This window comes from Rhodamnia argentea, chromosome 2 (genome assembly GCF_020921035.1).
Source record: "Rhodamnia argentea isolate NSW1041297 chromosome 2, ASM2092103v1, whole genome shotgun sequence".
In the NCBI taxonomy this organism is placed as follows: domain Eukaryota; kingdom Viridiplantae; phylum Streptophyta; class Magnoliopsida; order Myrtales; family Myrtaceae; genus Rhodamnia; species Rhodamnia argentea.
The window spans coordinates 25121917-25142540 of record NC_063151.1 but is presented as its reverse complement, the minus strand read 5'-3'; the positions used below and the strand labels follow the sequence as shown (position 1 = coordinate 25142540).

General features: G+C 38.6%; 2 protein-coding genes across 2 annotated transcripts in view; both read right to left on the bottom strand.

The window, feature by feature from the left end:
• Positions 1-1923: 1923 nt before the first annotated feature.
• LOC125313687 (disease resistance protein RPV1-like) lies at positions 1924-5361 on the bottom strand. The gene is made up of 4 exons (XM_048273509.1): positions 3946-5361; positions 3260-3540; positions 2529-3161; positions 1924-2010 (listed from the first exon to the last, which is right to left on the bottom strand). The coding sequence occupies exons 2-4, from the start codon at positions 3383-3385 to the stop codon at positions 1924-1926; spliced, it is 846 nt and encodes a 281-aa protein (XP_048129466.1). The 5' UTR covers positions 3386-3540; positions 3946-5361.
• LOC125313686 (disease resistance protein L6-like) overlaps positions 4396-20624 on the bottom strand; it is a 35948-nt gene continuing 19719 nt past the window's right edge. The window contains exons 5-8 of the mRNA XM_048273508.1: positions 18303-18424; positions 5874-6493; positions 4872-5050; positions 4396-4715 (exon numbers count right to left, since the gene is read on the bottom strand). Coding sequence (XP_048129465.1) covers positions 4396-4715; positions 4872-5050; positions 5874-6493; positions 18303-18424 — 1241 coding nt within the window. The remainder of the gene's footprint in view (positions 4716-4871; positions 5051-5873; positions 6494-18302; positions 18425-20624) is intronic.

Sequence of the window (20624 nt, the reverse complement as noted above, 5' to 3'; positions counted from 1 at the left end):
TGGTGAATCCACTGTTCACTAATCAGGGATGCTTTACTCCTAACTCCATACAATAATTCCCTAAAATAGGTAACTACTAGCTAGATCAAATTAAGGTAAGTATAATACTAAGATCTAATAATCTAATCAACGCCTATTTTTCTAACCCTTTTACAATTTTTTATTTTATTCTCTTTTTTTAATTAATTTTCTTTGTTTGGATTGTTTCTATTGCTTTTTCTTCGGTCCATTGTCCCACGGCCTCTCACCCAGAATTTGCGATCACTTCTTTACTTTCATACGTTCTCCTTTTTTGCACAGAAAATCTTAATGCTAATTCAACACAAACTCCCTTCTAATTGGCGTTCTAAGCCCATGGGCCCTTTGGAATTTAATTGAAGAGTGCAAAAATCTCTTGGCCCAACTAAAAGATGTAGAAGTGATTTATTATCCACGAGGAACGAATCATTGTGTGGATTGGATTGCTAAAGCCCATTATTTATGATCCCTCCTTTCTAATTGGATGTCTAAACCTCCTCAACCCCTTTGGGAGTTGTTATGTTTGGATACTAGTCAACGTCGTGCTACTATATTTGCTAATTAAATGAAATTGATTTGTTTTGACCCCCCCCACAAAAAAAAATCGACACAAACTAAACTTTGAAGTGAACTCATTAATCTTCTTCACCCTTAGCCAATCACCCCAAAATTCACATCCTTTTCTTTCTCCTACCAACTTTACTCAAATCAGATAAAGGACGACATGTATGAATGCGCACATCTACACTTCGATCCACAAGAACATATGCGAACACCACCAGAAATTGACGCTCGCACGCCGGTGACTCCAAGCCGTTCCTCATTAGTGGCCACGGTCGGACACCCCCGGTCATCGAACATTTTCACAGTATCTCAGAGATGCACCACAGACAAATTGAACTACCAAATAGAGAGCAGGAAGTAATCACGCTTACAGACATCGCCAAGCGGAACATCATCTCCAAACCGTTATATATCGGCGACCGCCACAAGACCGCAGTAGCAGAGCAAGCATAGCAGCAACAGAGAACGAACATACTCGCCTTCATATCTCGGTAATCATGACAGATTAAAAAAATCGTGCTTAATAACATGTGCAATCCATTAATTTCATATGTATTGTATCAAGGGCACATTCAGATCCGGACGGAAGTACATATTAGCTCATGTCCATGTCTTTGAGGCATAATATCAAATAGGTCCAAAAGCTGAGAACAAATCGAACCAAATCATGGAATCAGAACAGTATTTATGTCTAAAATCAATGTGGGAACAAGAACACGAGTGCAAATCGATAAGAAAAACTCTTATTCTTATTACTCTACACACAGACAACATCAGCACTGCCTAAAGAAATGGGTTGGCTTAATGAATTCGATAAAAATCCAGGTATTGACAATAAGTGATGGCGGAAAGATCGACTCTCATCACATCTTAAGTACAATAATTAAAAGAGAGCAAAGTGTAGCTACTTTTCAATCTCGGTACAAGACAAGAACGCGATGATACACAATCTATAAATAGAGGAGATGATCCGTGCACGAAGTAGATCACTAAGCAAATTTCCCAACGACAAGACTCCTATTGAAAGCCATTTGCTCAGCATACCATTGAAATTCCGGACTTGAATGGGGAGGCAGCATCTTGCATCCGAAAACATTCAAAAGACATGTTTCCTTATTCACAACAGGCAAACTTTCCAACAAGTCGCAAACAGATAATTGCAACCAGCTCGGTTTACGTAAGTTGGAAAGATTCGGTAGCTCTTTCAAGAACGGGCAGTAAAGCATACGTATTTCCTCCAAGGATTCCGATCGTTCAAGACCTTGAATCTCAACTAGCCGAGGGCAGTCATCAATTAACAAGTATGTCAGTTTTCTTAAGCTTGGTAAATGCGATAGTCTCTCAAGAAATTGACAGTCGAATATCATTAACCATTGAAGGTTCTCTAGCTGTCCAAGCGCATCCAGTGGAATTTCGGTTAAGGACGACCTGCATATTTCAAAATGGAACAAATGTTTGAAGGTGTGAAGGTTTGACCATACATCTGTGGACTCAAGATCAAAAAACATCAACCCCCGAATATTGGGTGGAATCCACTCGAGAGATTGAAAGTTGGAGCTTGGTAATCCGAGACACTGGAGTTCGGTTAGGGTATTTGCAAAGTCAACAGGCAACGCGGTCCCGTCTAAAAGGTCCAATGTCAACATTGACAACCTAGTTAACCTCCCAATGCACTGAAAATCTTGAGCTTCGCATGCGTTTAGGGGTGCATGAGGCATATCAACATATCTTCTTCGACCAACATGATCGGATAAGTGCGGATGACGTAAGTCTGTCGGGTATGACAAATCCGGAATCCCGTGTAATGCTAAAGACGAAATGTTCAATTTTGTCAAACTCGTAGGAAGCTCGGGCGGTTGGTGAAGCTCCGGACAACCAGTCAAAACCAAACTCGTAAGTTGAGAAAGCCGACTAATACTTGGTGGCACTTCAGAAATACGGGTTACCCCTAAAGATAACTCTTTCAAAGATGATAGTTCCCCAATTTCCATTGGAATTTCTCCCTCCAAACATCTGCAATGTGCTGCATCTAATTCTTCAAGCTTCTCCAACATCCCTATTGCCTTGGGAATCTTTCTTAATTTACATCCTAAGATGTCTAGAGTCACCAATCTCTTAAGCTCTCCAATTGACTCGGGTAGCTCAACAACGTTCGTGTGAGATAAAATCAACTTGGCTAGAGATTTCAGTTTCCCAATCGACTCTGGAAGTTTCTCCACAGATGAATTACTTAAAGACAACTCTTGAAGACTATGCATCTCTCCTAATGAATCCGGAAGTTCAAGGAGTTCCAGATTTTCCATCCTTAGTGTTGACAGATGCTTTAGATTACCAAATGATTGGCATACCGTGCCTAAATTGAGCGTGGTTGGAGCTCCTTGAAGCACCCTCAACCCTATACACCCCTTAATTTCCAAGTGCTTCAAATGTTGTAGCATAGTAATGGATGGGTCAATTTCAACCAGCCTATCACAATCCTTCACAACAAGTCTCTCCAAAGTCGAGCATGTAGAGAAGCTAGGCGTCTTGATCAACCTTCTACAACTCACGAGATGCAGAGCTTTTAACCTACCTTCTCCCTGTAAAATTACTCATGCAAGAACGTATAAGGATCATCAAATTCACTATGCATAAAGAAAGAGTATATGTAAATTGCTCATATTACATAGTATCGTACCATGATTTGGCTCCATCCACCCCAATCATTTGTAATATCAGATTCTGAAATTTTGAGGACAACTAGATAGCTAGGAGAAAAGTTGTAGCTTGGAACTCCGAAGGACAATTTTGCCAAGAGAGCCATTTTAGCTCCAAGAGGAGATTTTGGAAGTCCCCTACAAAGTTTCCTCCGTCCAATTCAAGGAACCTTAAATTTACCAACCTTGAAATATCTTCACCTGAAATATTGCACGCTTGAGATTGTCCCCCGAGTTTGAGTGCCACTATTTCTTTGGTTCCCTGGTAAAGGAAATTAGAGCTCAATTAGCCTAAGCTATGGTGAAAATAGAAAAGTTCCATGAAATTAGCATAAAATGTTTCTTTTTCTTAGTAAAAAGCTAGAGAGGGACTATAGTGCAGCTACCTACGGAGGCATCATCATAAGAGTGTCACACCTTCTATGCAGTGTTTGGTTTGAGTCATAATTATTCAGCCCACCCGTAGGTGTATGAAACCATTGAGGTAGCAAATGCCTAATACACAAGCTGGCAGAGGTCTGCTCATGACATGACTCAAACTTGTGACCTTATGGAAGATAGTGTGACCTCTTTACTACTGAACTACCATCTATGTAGTAATCTAATAGATACCGTCCTACTCGATTTTCTATACAAAGTGTAAAGTAGAAATTTAATCAATACATACCTGTTCCTTTCGAATAACATCCATGGCTATAGTGGTACACCATATTCTACTACGCTCTCCAGGATGCTTGATGCTCTCACTACGAACAAGTTCCCTCCCTAAATCTCTGAGTTGGTCATGCATCCAAATGTGGTCATTCTCCATTTTCATTAGAGACTTACTAATAAGAACTGAGATGGCTTCATTTGGATAAAATTGACAAGCCCTCCACATAACAATTGCATCACCTATTCGTTCACCGGCCATGTGACATGCAATGTCAAGGAAAATTTCTTTCTGCTCATATTCCAACATGCCATAACTTAACTTCAATACCTCTTGAACTTCTTTGTGAGGCGTTTTCTTCAGCTTGGCTAATACTTCATGCCATACTTCATCTATCTTCCGGTAAAGTGAGGATCCGATGACCTTAAGAGATAGCAGCAGTCCACCAGTGATTTTCACAATTTCTCATGTTATTTTATCATATTCACGTGGAGGAGCATCGCTCTTAAATGCATGCCTACTGAAAAGTTGAATGGCAAAAGAATGATACATCTCCTCCATTTCGTAGAAGCAATACTCTTTAGGATGTATTGAGGCATTATTCGTGAAAATACTGCTGTCCCTAGTTGTCACTATGATTCTGCTTCCCGGACCGAACCAATCGCACTTTTCTGCAAGCATCACAAGCTGGTCCCTTTTGTCCAAATTATCAAGAACAATAAGAACTTTCTTGTGGCGACATCTCCCTCTAATCATGTTGATCCCAAAGTCAGTATCGGGAACCTCTAGGGATTTGGAATTGAGGATGTCAGACAATAATCTTTTTTACAATTTCACAATTTTACCTCGCTGTGATAATTCTCGAATATCTAATAGGAAGCTGCAACCATCAAATTGAGAAGAGATTTGGTTGAAAACAAAGTTGGCAAGAGTTGTCTTACCGATTCCACCCATTCCTTGTATTACGACAAACCGTACATCAAGAGAGTCTTTGCCTAACATATACATCACGTTTTGCACTTGATGATCAATACCAACCAAAAGATCAGGCACTACTCGAACTCTTTTCGCCAGTCTCATTGAAACCTCATCGGTAATAAGTTTTATAAGTTCTCCTTGCCTGCCATACAAGAAACTGAGATTGAGTAACAACATAAAGGACATCAAGTTCCAGGAGTTTCTGAATGTAAAGTCGGAGTTCACAACAGTGGCAGAAATAGAAATTTTTTGTAAGCTGCCGAAGCAAATTAAGGCCAAGATCTATCTTATTTATACACACACATGTATCATATCTTTTTACAATGAGAAAGGAACAAAATTACGCACACAGAGAGAGCACAAGATTTCTAGCAAATTTACCAAGTTAAAAACACAACAATCGGAAGTTAAAGCCCACGGCATGGAACCTTGAACCCGAAAAATGACAACACATTCACGACAAAATAACCACTCTGAAATATCCTTGACTAATGCAAGCATCACGTTTATGCTGTGCGAAAAAAGAGAATTGATGGAAATTTAAACCAACAAAAATAAATTTCGAATTAGTTATAACGCTACTCCCTCGTTGGGTGCTTAGAGAGCGGGGATATAACTGTCTTTCATGGCTGCGTTTGTTTCGCGGAAAATCATCCAGTAGACAAATCTTATTTCCTAAAAATGATCGTTAGTACGTATTACTTAGAAAGATTAGTCAGCGGATAATATTTTCATCATGGACAATTGTCTGTGTTTGAAAATTAATTCGTTGATGATAAATGTATGTTCTGTCCTAAATCATGATAAAGATGCAGGTATCACAGTTACTGATCACTTGTAGCTAATAGTTGTAAATAAATATCAACTCCAGGAAATCAGAAATCATCTTTTCTCTTTTCTTTTGGAAGATATGCAAGAGGAGTGAATTATATAGTCTTAATGAAAAGTTCTCAAAACTCTCGTACCTTTCACCTCTGCAGTCCCATCCACCGATTGAAGCGACCTCTGTTAGAGCCTCCTTCCATGGTTGCACTTTATCGTAGCCCAACCTGTCCTCATGCTTTTTCAAGGCATCACTGTATAATTCAGTTCTGAGCTTAACATCGCGAGGATCAACATCAAGGAAAATGGGAACAATCACTTTCTCCGTTGATCTTCTCGAGCATTCCACCATGTAGGCGAGTTCGCGAAGACACCACGCACTCGATGCATAGTCTCTGGAGAAGATGGGAACGTAAATTCTGGAGTCGTCGATCGCATGCCAAAGCTCTTCTCCAACCATTTCGCCTTTTCGGATCTCTTCGTTGTCTATGAAGACGCGAATTCCAGCTCCATTCAAGGAGTGATAGAGGTGATCGGTAAAATTAAGGCGAGTGTCCGGCCCTCTAAAACTCAAGAACACGTCGAATTCAGCTCCCAGTGACTCGTTACCTCCACTCTTCGACGAGGACGTTGCTGCGTCCGAGTCCCTTTTCCTCTTCATCGTCACCAACGCCATTTGCTGAGTTGAACTACTTCTAGTAGGTACGATTCTCCTAGTCTGATCAGCACGATTCCTGGAGAGGATGTCGTTTGTTTTATAGAGCTATAAATCATGCGTGCTAATAGTACGTCAGAGAAAGAATATGAATGTTGGTGGGATTAGATTCCCAAAGAAAATAATACCATTCGCGTGCTGACAAAAGAAGATAAAATTCTGTTAACAACAGGAGACATTCAAAACTGAAAGGAAAGTAGAGACATAGAGACTTAAATCAGATTTCGAAATTATTTGATGGAGATTCTTTAAAAACATGCCACTTCATTTGTAGATATTTGGAGACGGAAAAGGACAACACAATCGTTTCTAGTATTTGTGATTCTTTTACGATTATTTTAAACTTTGAAGTATTTTTCCATGAATCTGCAAAAAGCCCGGGTATCAAATTCATCATGTAAATTAAAGTGAGTTTGTGACATTGATAATGCTTTTTTATTTATTATTTTCTGTACCATCTGAATGTTAGAAAAAGGTTTTGCAACAAAAGGAAAAGGCAATAAAAGGTAACTAAGGAAAGTCCTTTGGGTATGTTAATGATTATTGAAAGGAAAGTGCTTCCTTGACAATACTATCCGGGACGGTGCAATTTCAACTGTAAATCCATGCATTATCATCACGTATTTTGTATAAATCACTCTCTGTTTCAAATAAGGATCCGAAGTGCCCTTATTATGTAAAAAAAGGGCCTGAAGTGCATATTGTTTCAAATAAGGACCTAAAGTTAGTATATTAGTCTAAAAAAATAGCCTGAGTCACTTTGGTTAAAGGCATCTTGGTCATTTACTATTTTAACTTATTTTTTTCCCTTTTTTTTTTATAGAGATTTTGAAAAAAATAATAAAAAAAGAAACACGAGAGCAGGAGGATTGAGTCGGGAGAGGGCTTGCCGGCCCTCGCCTCGAGCGGGAGAGGACCGCGACCCTCTCCTAGATTTGGGCGACGGTCGGCGGCCCTCACCCAAGTTTGGCCTAGGGCCGCGGCCATCAGCCGGGACCGAGGGTGGGCCAGAGAGCGCTGTCTACCTTGATCTAGTCCCGGCTGATGGCCGTGGCCCTCTCTCGGCTCGAGCGGGGCCCAGCAGGCCCTTACATGTGGTCGGCGGGGTTCGTCGGCCCTCGCCAAGGCGCCGACAACCCCGACGGCCACAAGCGGGAGGTCGATCCTCCTACTTGTGTTTTTAACTTTCTTTTAATTTTTTTTGTTTTAATTTAATTTAACAAAAAGTTAGGTTAAATTTATACTTTTACAATAATGCCCCTAATTGGCAGGAAAATTTGGCCGGCCGGCTAACAGGCGAGATGAGGCCCTTAATTGAAACAACCATAGCCACTTGAGGTCTCTTTGAGACAATGATGACACTTCAGGCCTTTATTTGAAATAAAATCCATTTCATGCCCTTATTTGAGAAAATGGGGACACTTGAGGTTGTTTTTTGAATTTTTTCCCTAAGATAATCTCTTCCTCTTAGTCTTTTTTTTTTTTTGTTTTACTTTGGTTACCCCATCCGGCCAAAATTAAAAGAGACATCTTATAATTGAAACAAAAATAAAAATAAAAAGTTGTAACAATAAGCATTCTCTACGTCCACTTCGTACCTTGGGAGTCCAGCAATTACAGAAAATAGAGGGTGTAAATTGAAGTTTTTGTTTTAAATGTATTTCTTAATGCAAAATTTGTGGTTTTTGGCATTAACTGTTCCCTATCCCTCTTTTCTTTGGGTCGGGGAAAATTGCTTCATTATTTAGAATAGTGACAATTTCGAGGCAAAACTCAAGAACACCTTATCATAAAACTTTCGCCGTGATCATCGGGTCAATCCTCGTGGTCTCGCTGCGATTAAGATGGATTACCAAATGTTCAACTCCTAAACCCCACACTGATGTTCTTCTTATCTTCTAATGACGCGTCTTGTCAGGCGAAATAACCTGGACATTTCCTAGAAACTTAGAAGACACGGTGAACATTTGTCTTCTCCGAAGGACCTTTGCGTCCTTAGTCCTTTTTTAAACCATTTTCACACCGACTAATTATTATTTTTAATTTTCTAGTGATGGCGACCAAACAAATGATGACTAGACGATGAACAAATTGCGACAGAAATGACACTAATCTCGTGTAATGCTGCCGATGATGTCTCGCCAAAGAATGAGTTCAATTGTTTATTTCAAAATGATATAGATATTTTATGTCATAATAATATAATTATTAATAAAAAAAATAACGTCAAGTGATATGCGAGTCACAACGCATTCTTCTCCTGTCTTTTCTCTCGTTAGCATCCAAGGAGTGTCATCCAATAGAGTTTATTGGTAGTGCTTTCAAGCCCTAAAAAGTGTTAAAAAAATCTTAAATTTATTGCATTTATACAATTTAGTATTAAACTTTTTTTGTGCCGATTCAGGCCTAAAATTTTTGCGTTTGTGCCAATTCAATCATAAATCTTTTATTGATGTCAATTGGGTCCTAAACATTTTGTATTTATGCCAATTTAGTCCTACGATTTTTTGCATTTATACCAATTGAGTAAATCCAGTTAATTTTGGTCAGAAATCGCTAACGTAGACGTCACTTGTCCTACGTGGAATGACTGGCGTTGTCATAGATTTTTTTTTTTTAAATATCATTTGAAAAAATTTTAAATTATTTTCAAAAAATTATTTAAAACATTTCACAAAAATAATATCAAAGATGCGTCGGCCGTTCCACGTAAGACAACCTACGTTTATATCGGTGATTTTCAAAACTAATTAAATTGACTCAGTTAGTACAAATGCAAAAAATTCAGGACTGAATTGGCACCAATCCAAAAGGTTTAGGACTCAATTGACATCAATCTAAAAGATTTAGGACTGAATTAGCACCAATGCAAAAGGGTTGTGATTGAATTGGCATCAAAAAAAGGTTTAGGACTGAATTGGCATCAATACAATAAGTTTAGGACTTTTTTTTTTTTTTATACTTTTCCCCTTTCAAGCCGCATTGTTTCTATTAAAACACGTTAATCATCATTTTTTTGTTCCTTCTCACGTGCATTCCCCTTGAAATCGCATCAAGCGAGCTGTGTGCCGGTAAATATACCAGCCAGTTTATCCAAGCAAATTTTCTGGTTCGGTTTTTACCGTGGGAATTACTTGAATGAGCACAACAACGTTCAAGGAATCCGCGGAACCGGTTCATGAAAATTTTGCGTGTAAATTTCTCAGGGAGAGGAAGAGAAAAATGTCAGTTTGGAATATACCGGTTTGTGCGATTCTTCCTAGTCTGATCAGCGATTCCTGGAGAGGACGTCGTTTGTAATTTGCAGTGTAGTAAATCACTTGTGCTTTTCTTTTTTCGTGGCATTGTCTTGGCACCTTTTTTTTTATCATATCCCAAAGAAAATAATAGCAATCACGCGTTCTAACAGGACGTCACATAAAGACTTTTGAGTCTTGGTGGGACAAGCATCCCAACTTTTCAAGTATAAATTTCAAAGGAGGACAAAATATATCGCACATCAACATGGACAAAATATAACCACGAAATGTTACCACTTGGCAATTTAAGAATTTCAAGTTTGATCGGAATCTATTCGGAAGGACCTTCGCTGGGACTCTCGAGTAAGTCATTGTTAGAAATCACACACTGATTTCAGAAAAAATAACTTCTATAAATAACCTACACCGGCAAAATATAAAAATAAATAAACATAATCGAAAGAACGTGCTAAAGAATTTAATATCGAAATTCACCCAAATGTGGGTTACGTCTCCACGCAGAGCCGCTCTACGAATTCACTAGACTCCGAAGAAGGCACGAATATAATGATGATCTCCTTTCAAGAACATGGCACAAAGAGATCGAAAATAATCACAAAGCCGCCATGGTCTCTCTTTTTCTGTTCTCTTTATTATTTTTTTTTTCTGTCCTACTCTGCCGTTACAGTTTAATAGCCGATATATGAGGGTGTTGCTTTTAACCCAAAAGCAAAAAGAAGAGAAAAGAGAAAAGAAAAATCCTTAATAAAAACTTTGGCTTCATTCGCCTACGGTCATCGGAGGGGAATTCTCCTTTTAAAAACCTATGCGTCATTAGTACTTTGTTTAACATTTTTTCGACGACTAATTAGTCTGTTAATTTTCCAGGGATGTCCCGCCAAAGAACGAGTTCAATTGTTTATTTATAGTGCAATATAAAATATTATATATCATAAGATATAACAATTCATAGTAGACTCCATAAATCAAGTGCGAGTCGTAACGCATTCTCCTCTCGTCTTTTCTCTCGCCAGCATCCGAGCACAAGGAGTGTCTTCCAATAGAGTTTCTTGGTAGTGCTTCCAAGCCTAATTTGTTTCTATCATCATGTCAAGGGGTGGCGCTTAAAACACGGCAGTCATCTTCTTTCGTTTCTTTCTCACGTGCATTCCACTTGAAATCACAGGGATAAGTGTAAACAAAAATCTTAAATCTATTGCATTAGTGTCAATTCAATCCTAAACCTTTTACATTTGTGTCAATTAAATCCTAAACCCATTATTGGTGTTAATTTAGTCCTAAACCTGTTGTATTATTGTCAATTTAGTCCTAAATCTTTTATATTTATACCAATTGAGTTAATCCGGCCAATTTTGATCGAAAATCGTTGACGTGGACATCAATTGTCCTACATGACACGGCTAGCGCTAACTTGGACATTTTCTAATATTATTTTAATATTTTAAATAATTTTTTAAGCATTTTTTTCAAATTATTTTTAAAAATTATTTAAAATATAAAAAAAAAATCCACATTAGCACCAACCATGCCACGTAGGATAGTTGACGTCAATGCCAGTGATTTCCAATCAAAATTGGCCAAATTAACTTAATTAGCATAAATGCAAAATTTTTAGGACTAAATTGGCACTATTATAAAATGTTTAGGACTGAATTGGTACTAATAAAAGGTTTAGGACTTAAATGGCACAAATACAAAAGGTTTAGGACTAAATTGGCACAAATACACAAGGTTTAGGACTAAATTGGCATCAAAAAAAGGTTTATGACTGAATTTGCACTAATGTAGTAGGTTTAGGACTTTTTTTACACTTTTCCCTGAAATCACATCAAATGGGTTCTGCGCTTATAGTATACTAAAATTTTTGTTGCAAAGTGATCTGGATTTATGTGAGGCGCATTTTGGGTTCGGTTTTACCGTGGGAATAACTCGAATGATCACGGTGTTGAAGGAGTATCCTGAACCGGTTCATGAAATTTTGAGCATCAATTTCCTAGTGGAAGGACGAGAAAAATGTCAGTTTGAAATCTCGACTGGAACTAACTTAAGGTAGTGGGCATTTTGCTTTCTCTCTGGTGTGGCTTAAGTACACTACAAGTGTCAAAACTTGTGTACGACGCTCACTTTAGTGTCAAAACTTTCAAAATGATCACTTAAGTGCCAATTTTTTTTAGAAACGATCACTTTAGTGTCAAAACTTTCAAAACGATCACTTAAATGCCAATTTTTTTTTTAAAAAAAATGATCATTTAAGTATCAATTTTTTTTTTAAATGATCACTTTAATGTTAACTCCACCGAGCCACGTCGGCTCAAATATTAACAAAAAAATAGCACGTGTCGGATTTCCGGCAAGCCACATCAGTTCAAATTGGAGTTGGCACTGAAATGATTGTTTTTAAAAGAAGTTGGCACTTAAGTGATCGTTTTGAAAATTTTGGCACTAAAGTGAGCGCCGTACGTAAATTTTGACACTTCTAGTGTACTTTAGCCCTCCGGTGTTGTCTAAGAAATTGTTCGCAGGTTGTTTCCGAGGATGGACGGCAAACCTCGACTGGACGACATTGATTCCATCACCAGAAGCTTATAATAGATTAGTTAGGACGAAAATGTCGCAATGTTAACCCCGACAAAGCCATGCGAGTTAAATTATAAAGTCATCAAGGTGCTTGGAATGAGTGTCCTTTTGATTGATGTCTCGTAATGTCGCCAAGCTAGAATGTATTATTTTTATGGGGCATGAGTATTTAGTAATGATTTATCTTTGTTTGACATTTTAGAGAAGCAAGTATACATGATAGAGACATTAGAGGGAAAATTACCCAATCAACTCTGAACCTATTTACGAATGCCAATTTAGTTCCTAACTTTTCAGTTTTGCTAATTTACTCCTATATCATTGCGTGATATTCAAATATAGTCCTTTCGATCAATATTGACGGGAAATTGCATATGTAACGGTTTAGTCATCACCGACCATTTTACATGGCACACACCATGTTAGTGATTTTCTGGCAAAAATTGATCGAAAGGACTATACTGAAATTTTGGGAAAAAGTTTAAAATTAAATTAGAACTGAATTAGCATTCATGTAATAAATTTAGGATTGATGGGATAATTTTCCCCCCACATTATTACAAAACACGCCCCAAATTCTTCTTGCAGAGCAAAAGTGATTGCTTTGACTACAAGTTCGGCGTAGTAAAGTGGGATTTAAAGTATGGGGTTTAACTTATAAGGGAGCGAGGGCGAGGGCGAGGGCGAGGGGATATAGTGCAATCATTTAGACTGTGAGATCTTACGTGTACGGGAGTGAGAGTTCATGGGATTAGGTGAAAATAATTAAGAACATTTAGATTTTAACGTGCAAGACAATTAGAATTTTGCAAGTTTAACTAAGAAAATTATAGAGTTGACTTGAGAGTAGGCTCTACTTGTGTTTGATGGGGTTAGAGAAAAGGAAGCAAGGAAATGAAGGGCTAGTTTGTTTTACATGTCGTGTAATGTTATGTATCTTCGTTTCTAATGTTCCAAACTTAGACATCTGGACTTTTCGCATTGCCTTCATTTGCAAGATCCTATTACTCCGTGTTATATTACAACACTTTGACTACAAGTTCGGCGTAGTGAAGTGGGATTTAAAGTGCGTCGTTTAAAGTATAAGAGAGCGAGAGTGAGGGTGAGGGAATCAAGTGCAATCATTTAGACTATGAGATCTTACGTGTAAGAGAGTGAGAGTTAATGGGATTAGGTGAAAATAATTGAGAACATTTAGAGTTTAACGTGAAAGACAATTAGAATTTTCCAAGTTTAACTAAGAAAATTATAGAGTTGACTTGAGAATAGGCTCTGCTTGTGTTTGGTGGGGTTAGAGAAAAGGAAGCAGGGAAATGAAGGGCTGGTTTGTTTTACATGCCGTATAATGTTATGCATCTTCTTTTATAACGTTCCAAATTTAGACATGGGATGTCAGGCCTGCCAAGTGATGTATCAATTACCACACACTCCTAATGATCACCACTTTGATGTGATCACTTATAATATTCGTTTTATGGGCCAGAGGAAGAAGGAAAAAAGAAAATAAAATAAAAATATAACATATTCAAAAGTTAGTCATAAATTTTGTCAACGTAGTGCTGGCCATGCTACGCAAGATGGATGACATCTACGTCAGCGATTTCCAATCTAAATCGGCCTAATGGACTGAATTGGCATAAATGCAAAAGATTATGACTCAATTGGCAAAATTGAAAGGTTTATGTTTGAATTGGTAAAAGTGAAATAAGTTTAGGACTTTTTGGATAATTTTCCCAACAAATACACCAAGCACATCACACGTTGCACTTGTACCATGAGATCTTATGGAATGTCAAATTTTGTGGAAAGAATCACCACTTGTAAAACCAATAAGAAAGCCTCTTTCATGGCCAGGCAAATGTACTTTTGATTGATCCTTGGTTTTTGATATAGTTTTCAACCAGACTATCGACCATACTGCCCACATTTCATGAAAGATGCCGAACTCTTACAGGGTTCGACTAAAACATAACTGAAATTAACAACAAGATCATGGAGTCAAAAGGGCTTGATTACAATGACGGTCAAAGTATTTCGGAAGCTTTGGTAATCGCAGATTGATGCTTAGGGCAAGAGTACTAGCACAACGTTTCAAGTGCCGATTGATAGATGTGGGCTCCTTACAGATCCGGGTCATATCATACCATGATTGACCCCATCCACCCCAATAATTTGTAATGCAACTTGGAAAAATACTCACAAGACTTCCCAATAGGAAGTGCATTGTTTACTTTCACCAGCCATATGACATACGATGTCGAAGAATCTCCGTTTCTGCTCATACTTTTAATATTTTACGAATTACCCTCACTTTATCATGAACTTTTTCGGCAATTGTTCTCTCTAACTTGTTTTTAACGTGTCTTCCCACACCGGTTTGCTTTTGGAGCAAAGAGAGAACCCAATAACCTTAAGAGCCGAATGAAGTGTGTCTGTGGTTTTGACAATCTTGGTCGAGATACTGCTGTAATCATGTGACGATCTCTCCTAGATGGCTAGAGAGCATGCTTATTGGAAAAGCTAGAAAGCATAACAAAGAGCCATTTCCTTCCATTGTGCGACCAGGGAAAAACTCACAAAACTTCCACATTAGTAATGGCTTTGATTTGTTTCCATTTAACTTGTCTTTTGGCAGTCTTGTTGCGGAGTATGATGAAGTATTGGGTTTGGGTTTGTGGCTCTCGAACTGGGCCAGGAACATGATTTGTAGAAAGTAGGGTTTTGGGCTTGTGAGGCATTTGATCTACCCTCTCCATCTGGTAGCAATTAAGTTTTGGACATGATCTGCACAGAATTCTGCTAGCGGAGGTCTCTCTCCCACGCCAGAAGTACTCTTTATCTTGTTTAGTGCAAGACAAGAAGTGAAATTATCTTGATTATCCCCCTAACTCCAATGTAAGTATTAGACAATCTACAATGGTCGATTCGCGATAGAATATTCATTTGATTTTGCGTTTGTTGGTCGTGTATGAATATAAATGTGATATTTTATTCATTATTAAATAAGAGTTTTACTAATTAAGGTTAATTCCACCTTTTCCAAGTTTTCCGTTTTTTTCTAAAAAAATGATATGTACTAAATGCTTCTTTACCTATGTCGAGAATTTTTTAAGAGAGTTACAAGATTGACATGTGTTGTTATCTATAAATATGGATGAACTGGAAGTTTCCTGTGTCATATTGATGTAGCGAAATGTTGCCATTATATGACTATGAAGTTTGGAGTTTCGCGACAAGTATTACTTTCGCCTGCTGACCGAGACAATTACTTCGTTGATTATACTATCCGTTTCACATAAGAGTGTCAAGGTTATCGGTCTTCGGCGTTAGGTGGGGATTAGCTGGCATGAAGAGGGAAGTTGCAAGTAGATATGTTCACGTATGTTAATTTCTGTTGTTGTATCATTTGTACGAGTCTATAAATAGGCTCTATGTAGTGGTTGTCCATTCACACATTAACCTCTTTATCATGTAATCATACATTTCTTATTCAAATTCCTTTACTTTCTCGTAACATAGATTGAATGCAGTCAAAACCATGCTTCTTCTTTGAGATCTTTTGCCATCCACTGTCAGACCTGCGATTGAGTATTCGGATCCTTCTAAACCTCGACTTTAAGACCTAAGATCGACTTTTGTTCCTTTTTCGATCGTCATTCGCTTGTTTTGACTACAATCGCGTCGAGGTTTCTGATCGGTTAAAGTCAAGCCACGATCAACCTGGCACCGTAATATTTGAAGTGTGGACTATTTTGACTAGTATTACTTTTCTTTGCCCACTGGCTGAGACAATTACCTCGTCGGCTTCATTACTTGTTTCACATTCTGATAAAAATCTTATATTTTAGAGAGATGTTTACAACAATTAATTTCTGCTGTTGTGTCCTTTGCTGTATGTCTTGTGTCCGACTAGATATTTCCTTTGTACCAGTCCATGAATAGGGTTTGTGCAGTGGTTCCCCCAACCAGATATTAATCTCTTTATCAAGTCACGGCATAGTTCTAGCTCTTACTCTTGCACCATTCTTTCTTAGTGACTTGATTCAATGTTGTGAAAAGTCAAAACCAAACTTCTTCTTTGAGATCTCCTGCCATCAACTACCAGAGGCCGCAATCGAGCATTCGAGCCTGTGCTAGACCTCGGCTTGAAGACCTAAAATCAAGTTCTTTTGCCTTTCTTGATCGTCGTTGGATTGTTTAATGTACAAGGATGGTAATCACGCCGAAGTTTCCAATCGATTGAAGTCGAGCCACAATCAACCTGGCATTGACTTGCATTTTTCAGACTCTACGTAATTTTAACGTGAACACGAAGAGAGGGGAAAACAACACGTGAGAAAAACTAAGTTCAAAGTCTGGCCAAAACTAAGTTCAAAGTCTGGCCGGGTAATTGTGGCAACCTCCGATTTACAGGCGGAGGAGCTCCTTCGTTTCTTCATTGCTGAGGAAGTGGAGAACTTTTCCAAGGCGATTTAGAAATTTTGGTGGCAAATGATCCAAATAACTAGCAGCGAAAAGATGAGAGTCGCATCACATCTTGCGTACGAGAACTTAAAAAATAGCTAAGTGCGGCTATTTTTCAATCTCAGAATAAGGGCAAGAACGTTATGTATACACAACCTATAAATAGAAAAGATGATGAGAAATTTCTGGTTGGGGATTGTAAGCTGCCCCTCACAACCTTCCTGATCCAAAAGCTGACAAGGGTTATGAAACAACATGAGGCAGCATCCTGCATGAGAAAACAGACATGTTTCCGTATTCGCTACAACAGGCAAACTTTCCAACGAGTCGCAACGAGATAATTGCAACATTGCCGGGTTACTAAAGCTGGAAAGATCTGGTAGCTCTTTTAAGGATGGGCAGGAAGCAATGCATAAAATCTCCGAGTGATTCTGATTGCTCGAGGCCTTGAATCTCAACTAGCGTCGGGCAATTAGTAACCCCCAAATACCCCAGCTTTGTTAAGCTTTGTACGTGAGATAGTCTCTCAAGGAATTGACAGTCCAATATATGCAAGTGGCCAAGGTTCTCCAACTGTCCAAGCACATCCAGTGGAATTTCTATCAAGCATGACCTGGTTACTCGTATTAGGAACAGATATCCGAAGGTGTGAAGGCATGACCATCCATCTGTGGACTCAAGATCAAAGAACCTCAACATCTCAATTTCCGGGGGAATCCACTCGAGACATTGAAAGGTGGAGGCTGGTAATTCAACATTTCGGAGTTCGGTAAGGGTACTAAAGTCGGCAGGCAATATGGTCATGTCTGAGAGGTTCAATCTCAAAGATGTCAACTTAGTTAAGCTCCCAATCCACTGCAGATCTTGAACTTGGCATGCGTTTGGTGGTGCATTAGGCATGTCAAGATATCTAAAACGATCATGATCAGACAAAACCAAATATTCTAAGTTGGTCGGGCTTGACAGATCCGAAATCCTCCGTAAAGATGAAGATAAAATGTACGAAGATGTCAAACTTGTAGGAAGCTCCGGCAACAGTTAAAGCTCATGACAATTACGCTAACCCAAATCCCGAAGTGGAGAAAGCTGACTAATAGTTGGCGGCACTTCAGAAATACAGGTATCTCCTAAGCTTAGGATTTTCAATGATAATAGTGCCCCAACTTCCATCGGAATTTCTGCCTCCAAAAATCTGCAATAGCTAGCTTCTTAATATTCAAGCTTCTCCAACATCCCTATTGCCTTAGGTAGCTTTCTCAATTTATAGCTTTCCATGAATAGTACCTCCAATCTCTTAAGATCTCCAATCTCTTAAGCTCTCCAATCGAGTCGGGCAGCTCTATAATGTTCATGCGAGATATATTCAACTCAACTAGAGATTTCAGCTTTTCAATTGACTTCGAAAGTTACTCTACGGATGAATCACTCAAAAATAACTCTTGAAGATAAGATATATCTCCTATTGAATCCGGAAGCTCAAGTAGTTCCAACTTTTCCATCCTTAGCGTTGATAGAGGCATTAGATGGCTCAATGAGTTTGGCCATTATTGATGTACCGTGCCCAGATTGAGCATGGTTGGAGCTCCTTTAAGCACCCACAAACCACTACACGCATTAATTTCCAAGTGCTTCAAATGCAGCAGCATCCTAATGGATGGGTCAATTTCAACCAGCCTTCCACGATCCTTCACTACGAGTCTTTCCAAAGTCAAGCATTTAGAGAAGCTAGTCATCTTCAGTTTGGTTTGCAATTTATTCATATTGAAATTTGGCTGAACTATATACAGAGGAGAGAAAATTGTAACTTGAATTTCTGTTCTTCTTGGAAAAAAAAAAAGGTTTGAGGTTTGATTTTCTTCTGAAATTTAATTATCCTGTCGTTACATCATCTGATTAGCGGGATACGGGGGCACTAACAACGATCAACCGTCGTAAACTAATCTCTTGTATTTAAGACCGCGGTGGTGCCTCTTTTGTCTTCACCGATTCGTGTGCTCACGTTTATCCCCTCGTATTTCGTACGACATAAAAGCAAATATAAATCACACTAGAACCCCGCCTCACCCTCTCTCTCTCTCTCTCAACATCAACTCTTGCGACGAGATAGCAAACATGGCTTTGCTCTCTGCACAGGCGACGGAGATATTCATCCCCGCCGGCGCCGTCGTTGGTGTAAAATATGGTTTTGACAAAGTCAAAAAAAAAAAAAAAAGAAAAGGAAAGGGTTGAAAAGTCAAAGAAGAAAAGGGGCTCATATTATAAAAGAAAAGAGGGGCAGCAACGGGGAGAGAGAAAACACTCGGCAGAGAAGAAGAAGAAAAAGAAGAAGAAGAAGAAAGAGATGGTGTACGAGAATCGGATGCCCTTCAAGACGATTCAACTTCGATTCACAAGGCTCGGTAAGTGCTTGCGCTCCTCGTTCGTATAATCGGAATGGTTCTCGTTTTTAGGGCTCAAATTCGGATTTATGGGAAAAATTGAGCCGCGAAGTCAGATTTTGGAGTCGTTAAGTTGAGATTCTTTAGGGTAACGATATTTTAGGGTGTTGTGGTGCTGTGGGACTTTACAGAACTCGATTTGGACTTGTGGTTTGTCCGAAACAAAAATTGGAAGTTTGACACGTGCAGTGAACAGTGCGCGACCAGAACATGTTGCGTCCGTTCTTGCCGATTTTTGGATAAATTCTGGATGAGCTGTGTTGGGGGTTTTGTTATACATTAAAAGAGCTTTCTTTGGACTATAAGTTCGTTTAAATCGAAGCTCGGAGGAGGGAGTTATGGTCCGTTTAAGTTTAACGCGCAAGCTGCGTGTAGCGGACAACATGCGTGTTCCTCATGAGCGAGCGTTTTGTTGGTGCGTAGGTGTCGTCTTAGTGACAAATAGACATTTTTCAGTCAATTCATGCTGTAGAGTAGCTTGTTATTCAGTTTTTGATACTGGTTTTCATTATATCCGATAGGAACACGAGTGTGTCGGCTCGAGTAACAATCCTAAGTTAGTTTTTGGCTTTTCCAGGTGAGTGGTGCTATCTCTTCTTTGAATTAGTAAATGCATATTTTGAAAAATAAAAAGTATGAGATGTATTATGTGAAAAGTGTGATTTCACTAAAAGGGAAAAGTGATGTTTATAGCATATTTAATGCATAACTTCGGATCGGGCATTTGCTACCACATTTGCTATTTGAAATGGTTTAAAAAGTCCGTATGACAGCCATTACGAAAGGTTATTTGTACTAATTTGTGAATAGTTTTATAAATGTGTTAGGAAAGGTATGGTGAAAGTCATTTTCATTATATACTTGTTTATATACATGTGCATTAAGTTGCAAATTAGCTTGTGGAATGAGTTTCGAAAATGATTTGGGAAGTGCTTTACAAAAGTATTTCTAGCGGTGAGTTTTTGCGAAAAGGCTATCGGTTTTAGTTGAGAAACCAACTTGTGATATTGATTCTGAATTGTTTTGTGAATTGTAAAAATACTACTATGAGTTGTGTTGATGCTCAATATCGCTATGAGCCCATTGAGGGACTTGTGGGTATGCGCATACTAATGTTAGGATATCCTTGTGGGCCGAGCCACCGGCATTATAGGTGGAGACCTTGCCAAGGAGGGAATCTTGGTCGCCTTGTCACGAGGCGTTATACGTGACCATAGTTAGATATTTGAGCATGAGTTTGGTCAATAGAATGGACTATTGACATGTGATTTGAGATTAGTCGATGGAATGGACCATCGTCATTGATTATGTATGAGATTAATCAATGGAATAGACCATTGATATTTGATTTGAAGTTTGTTGATTTAAATGAAGACTTTTGATATTTATAAAGTTATTGTAGAAAGATATAACTCACTTTTGGTTTTGTATATATATGAA

Coding starts and splice junctions, on each gene's coding strand:
- LOC125313687 (XM_048273509.1), bottom strand. CDS start 3,385: ATGGCTCTCTTGGCAAAATTGTCCTTCGGAGTTCCAAGCTACAACTTT. Junction 3,162..3,259: donor GTGGATGGAGCCAAATCATG/GTACGATACTAT, acceptor GTAATTTTACAG/GGAGAAGGTAGGTTAAAAGC. Junction 2,011..2,528: donor TGAAAGAGTTATCTTTAGGG/GTAACCCGTATT, acceptor TGAAATATGCAG/GTCGTCCTTAACCGAAATTC.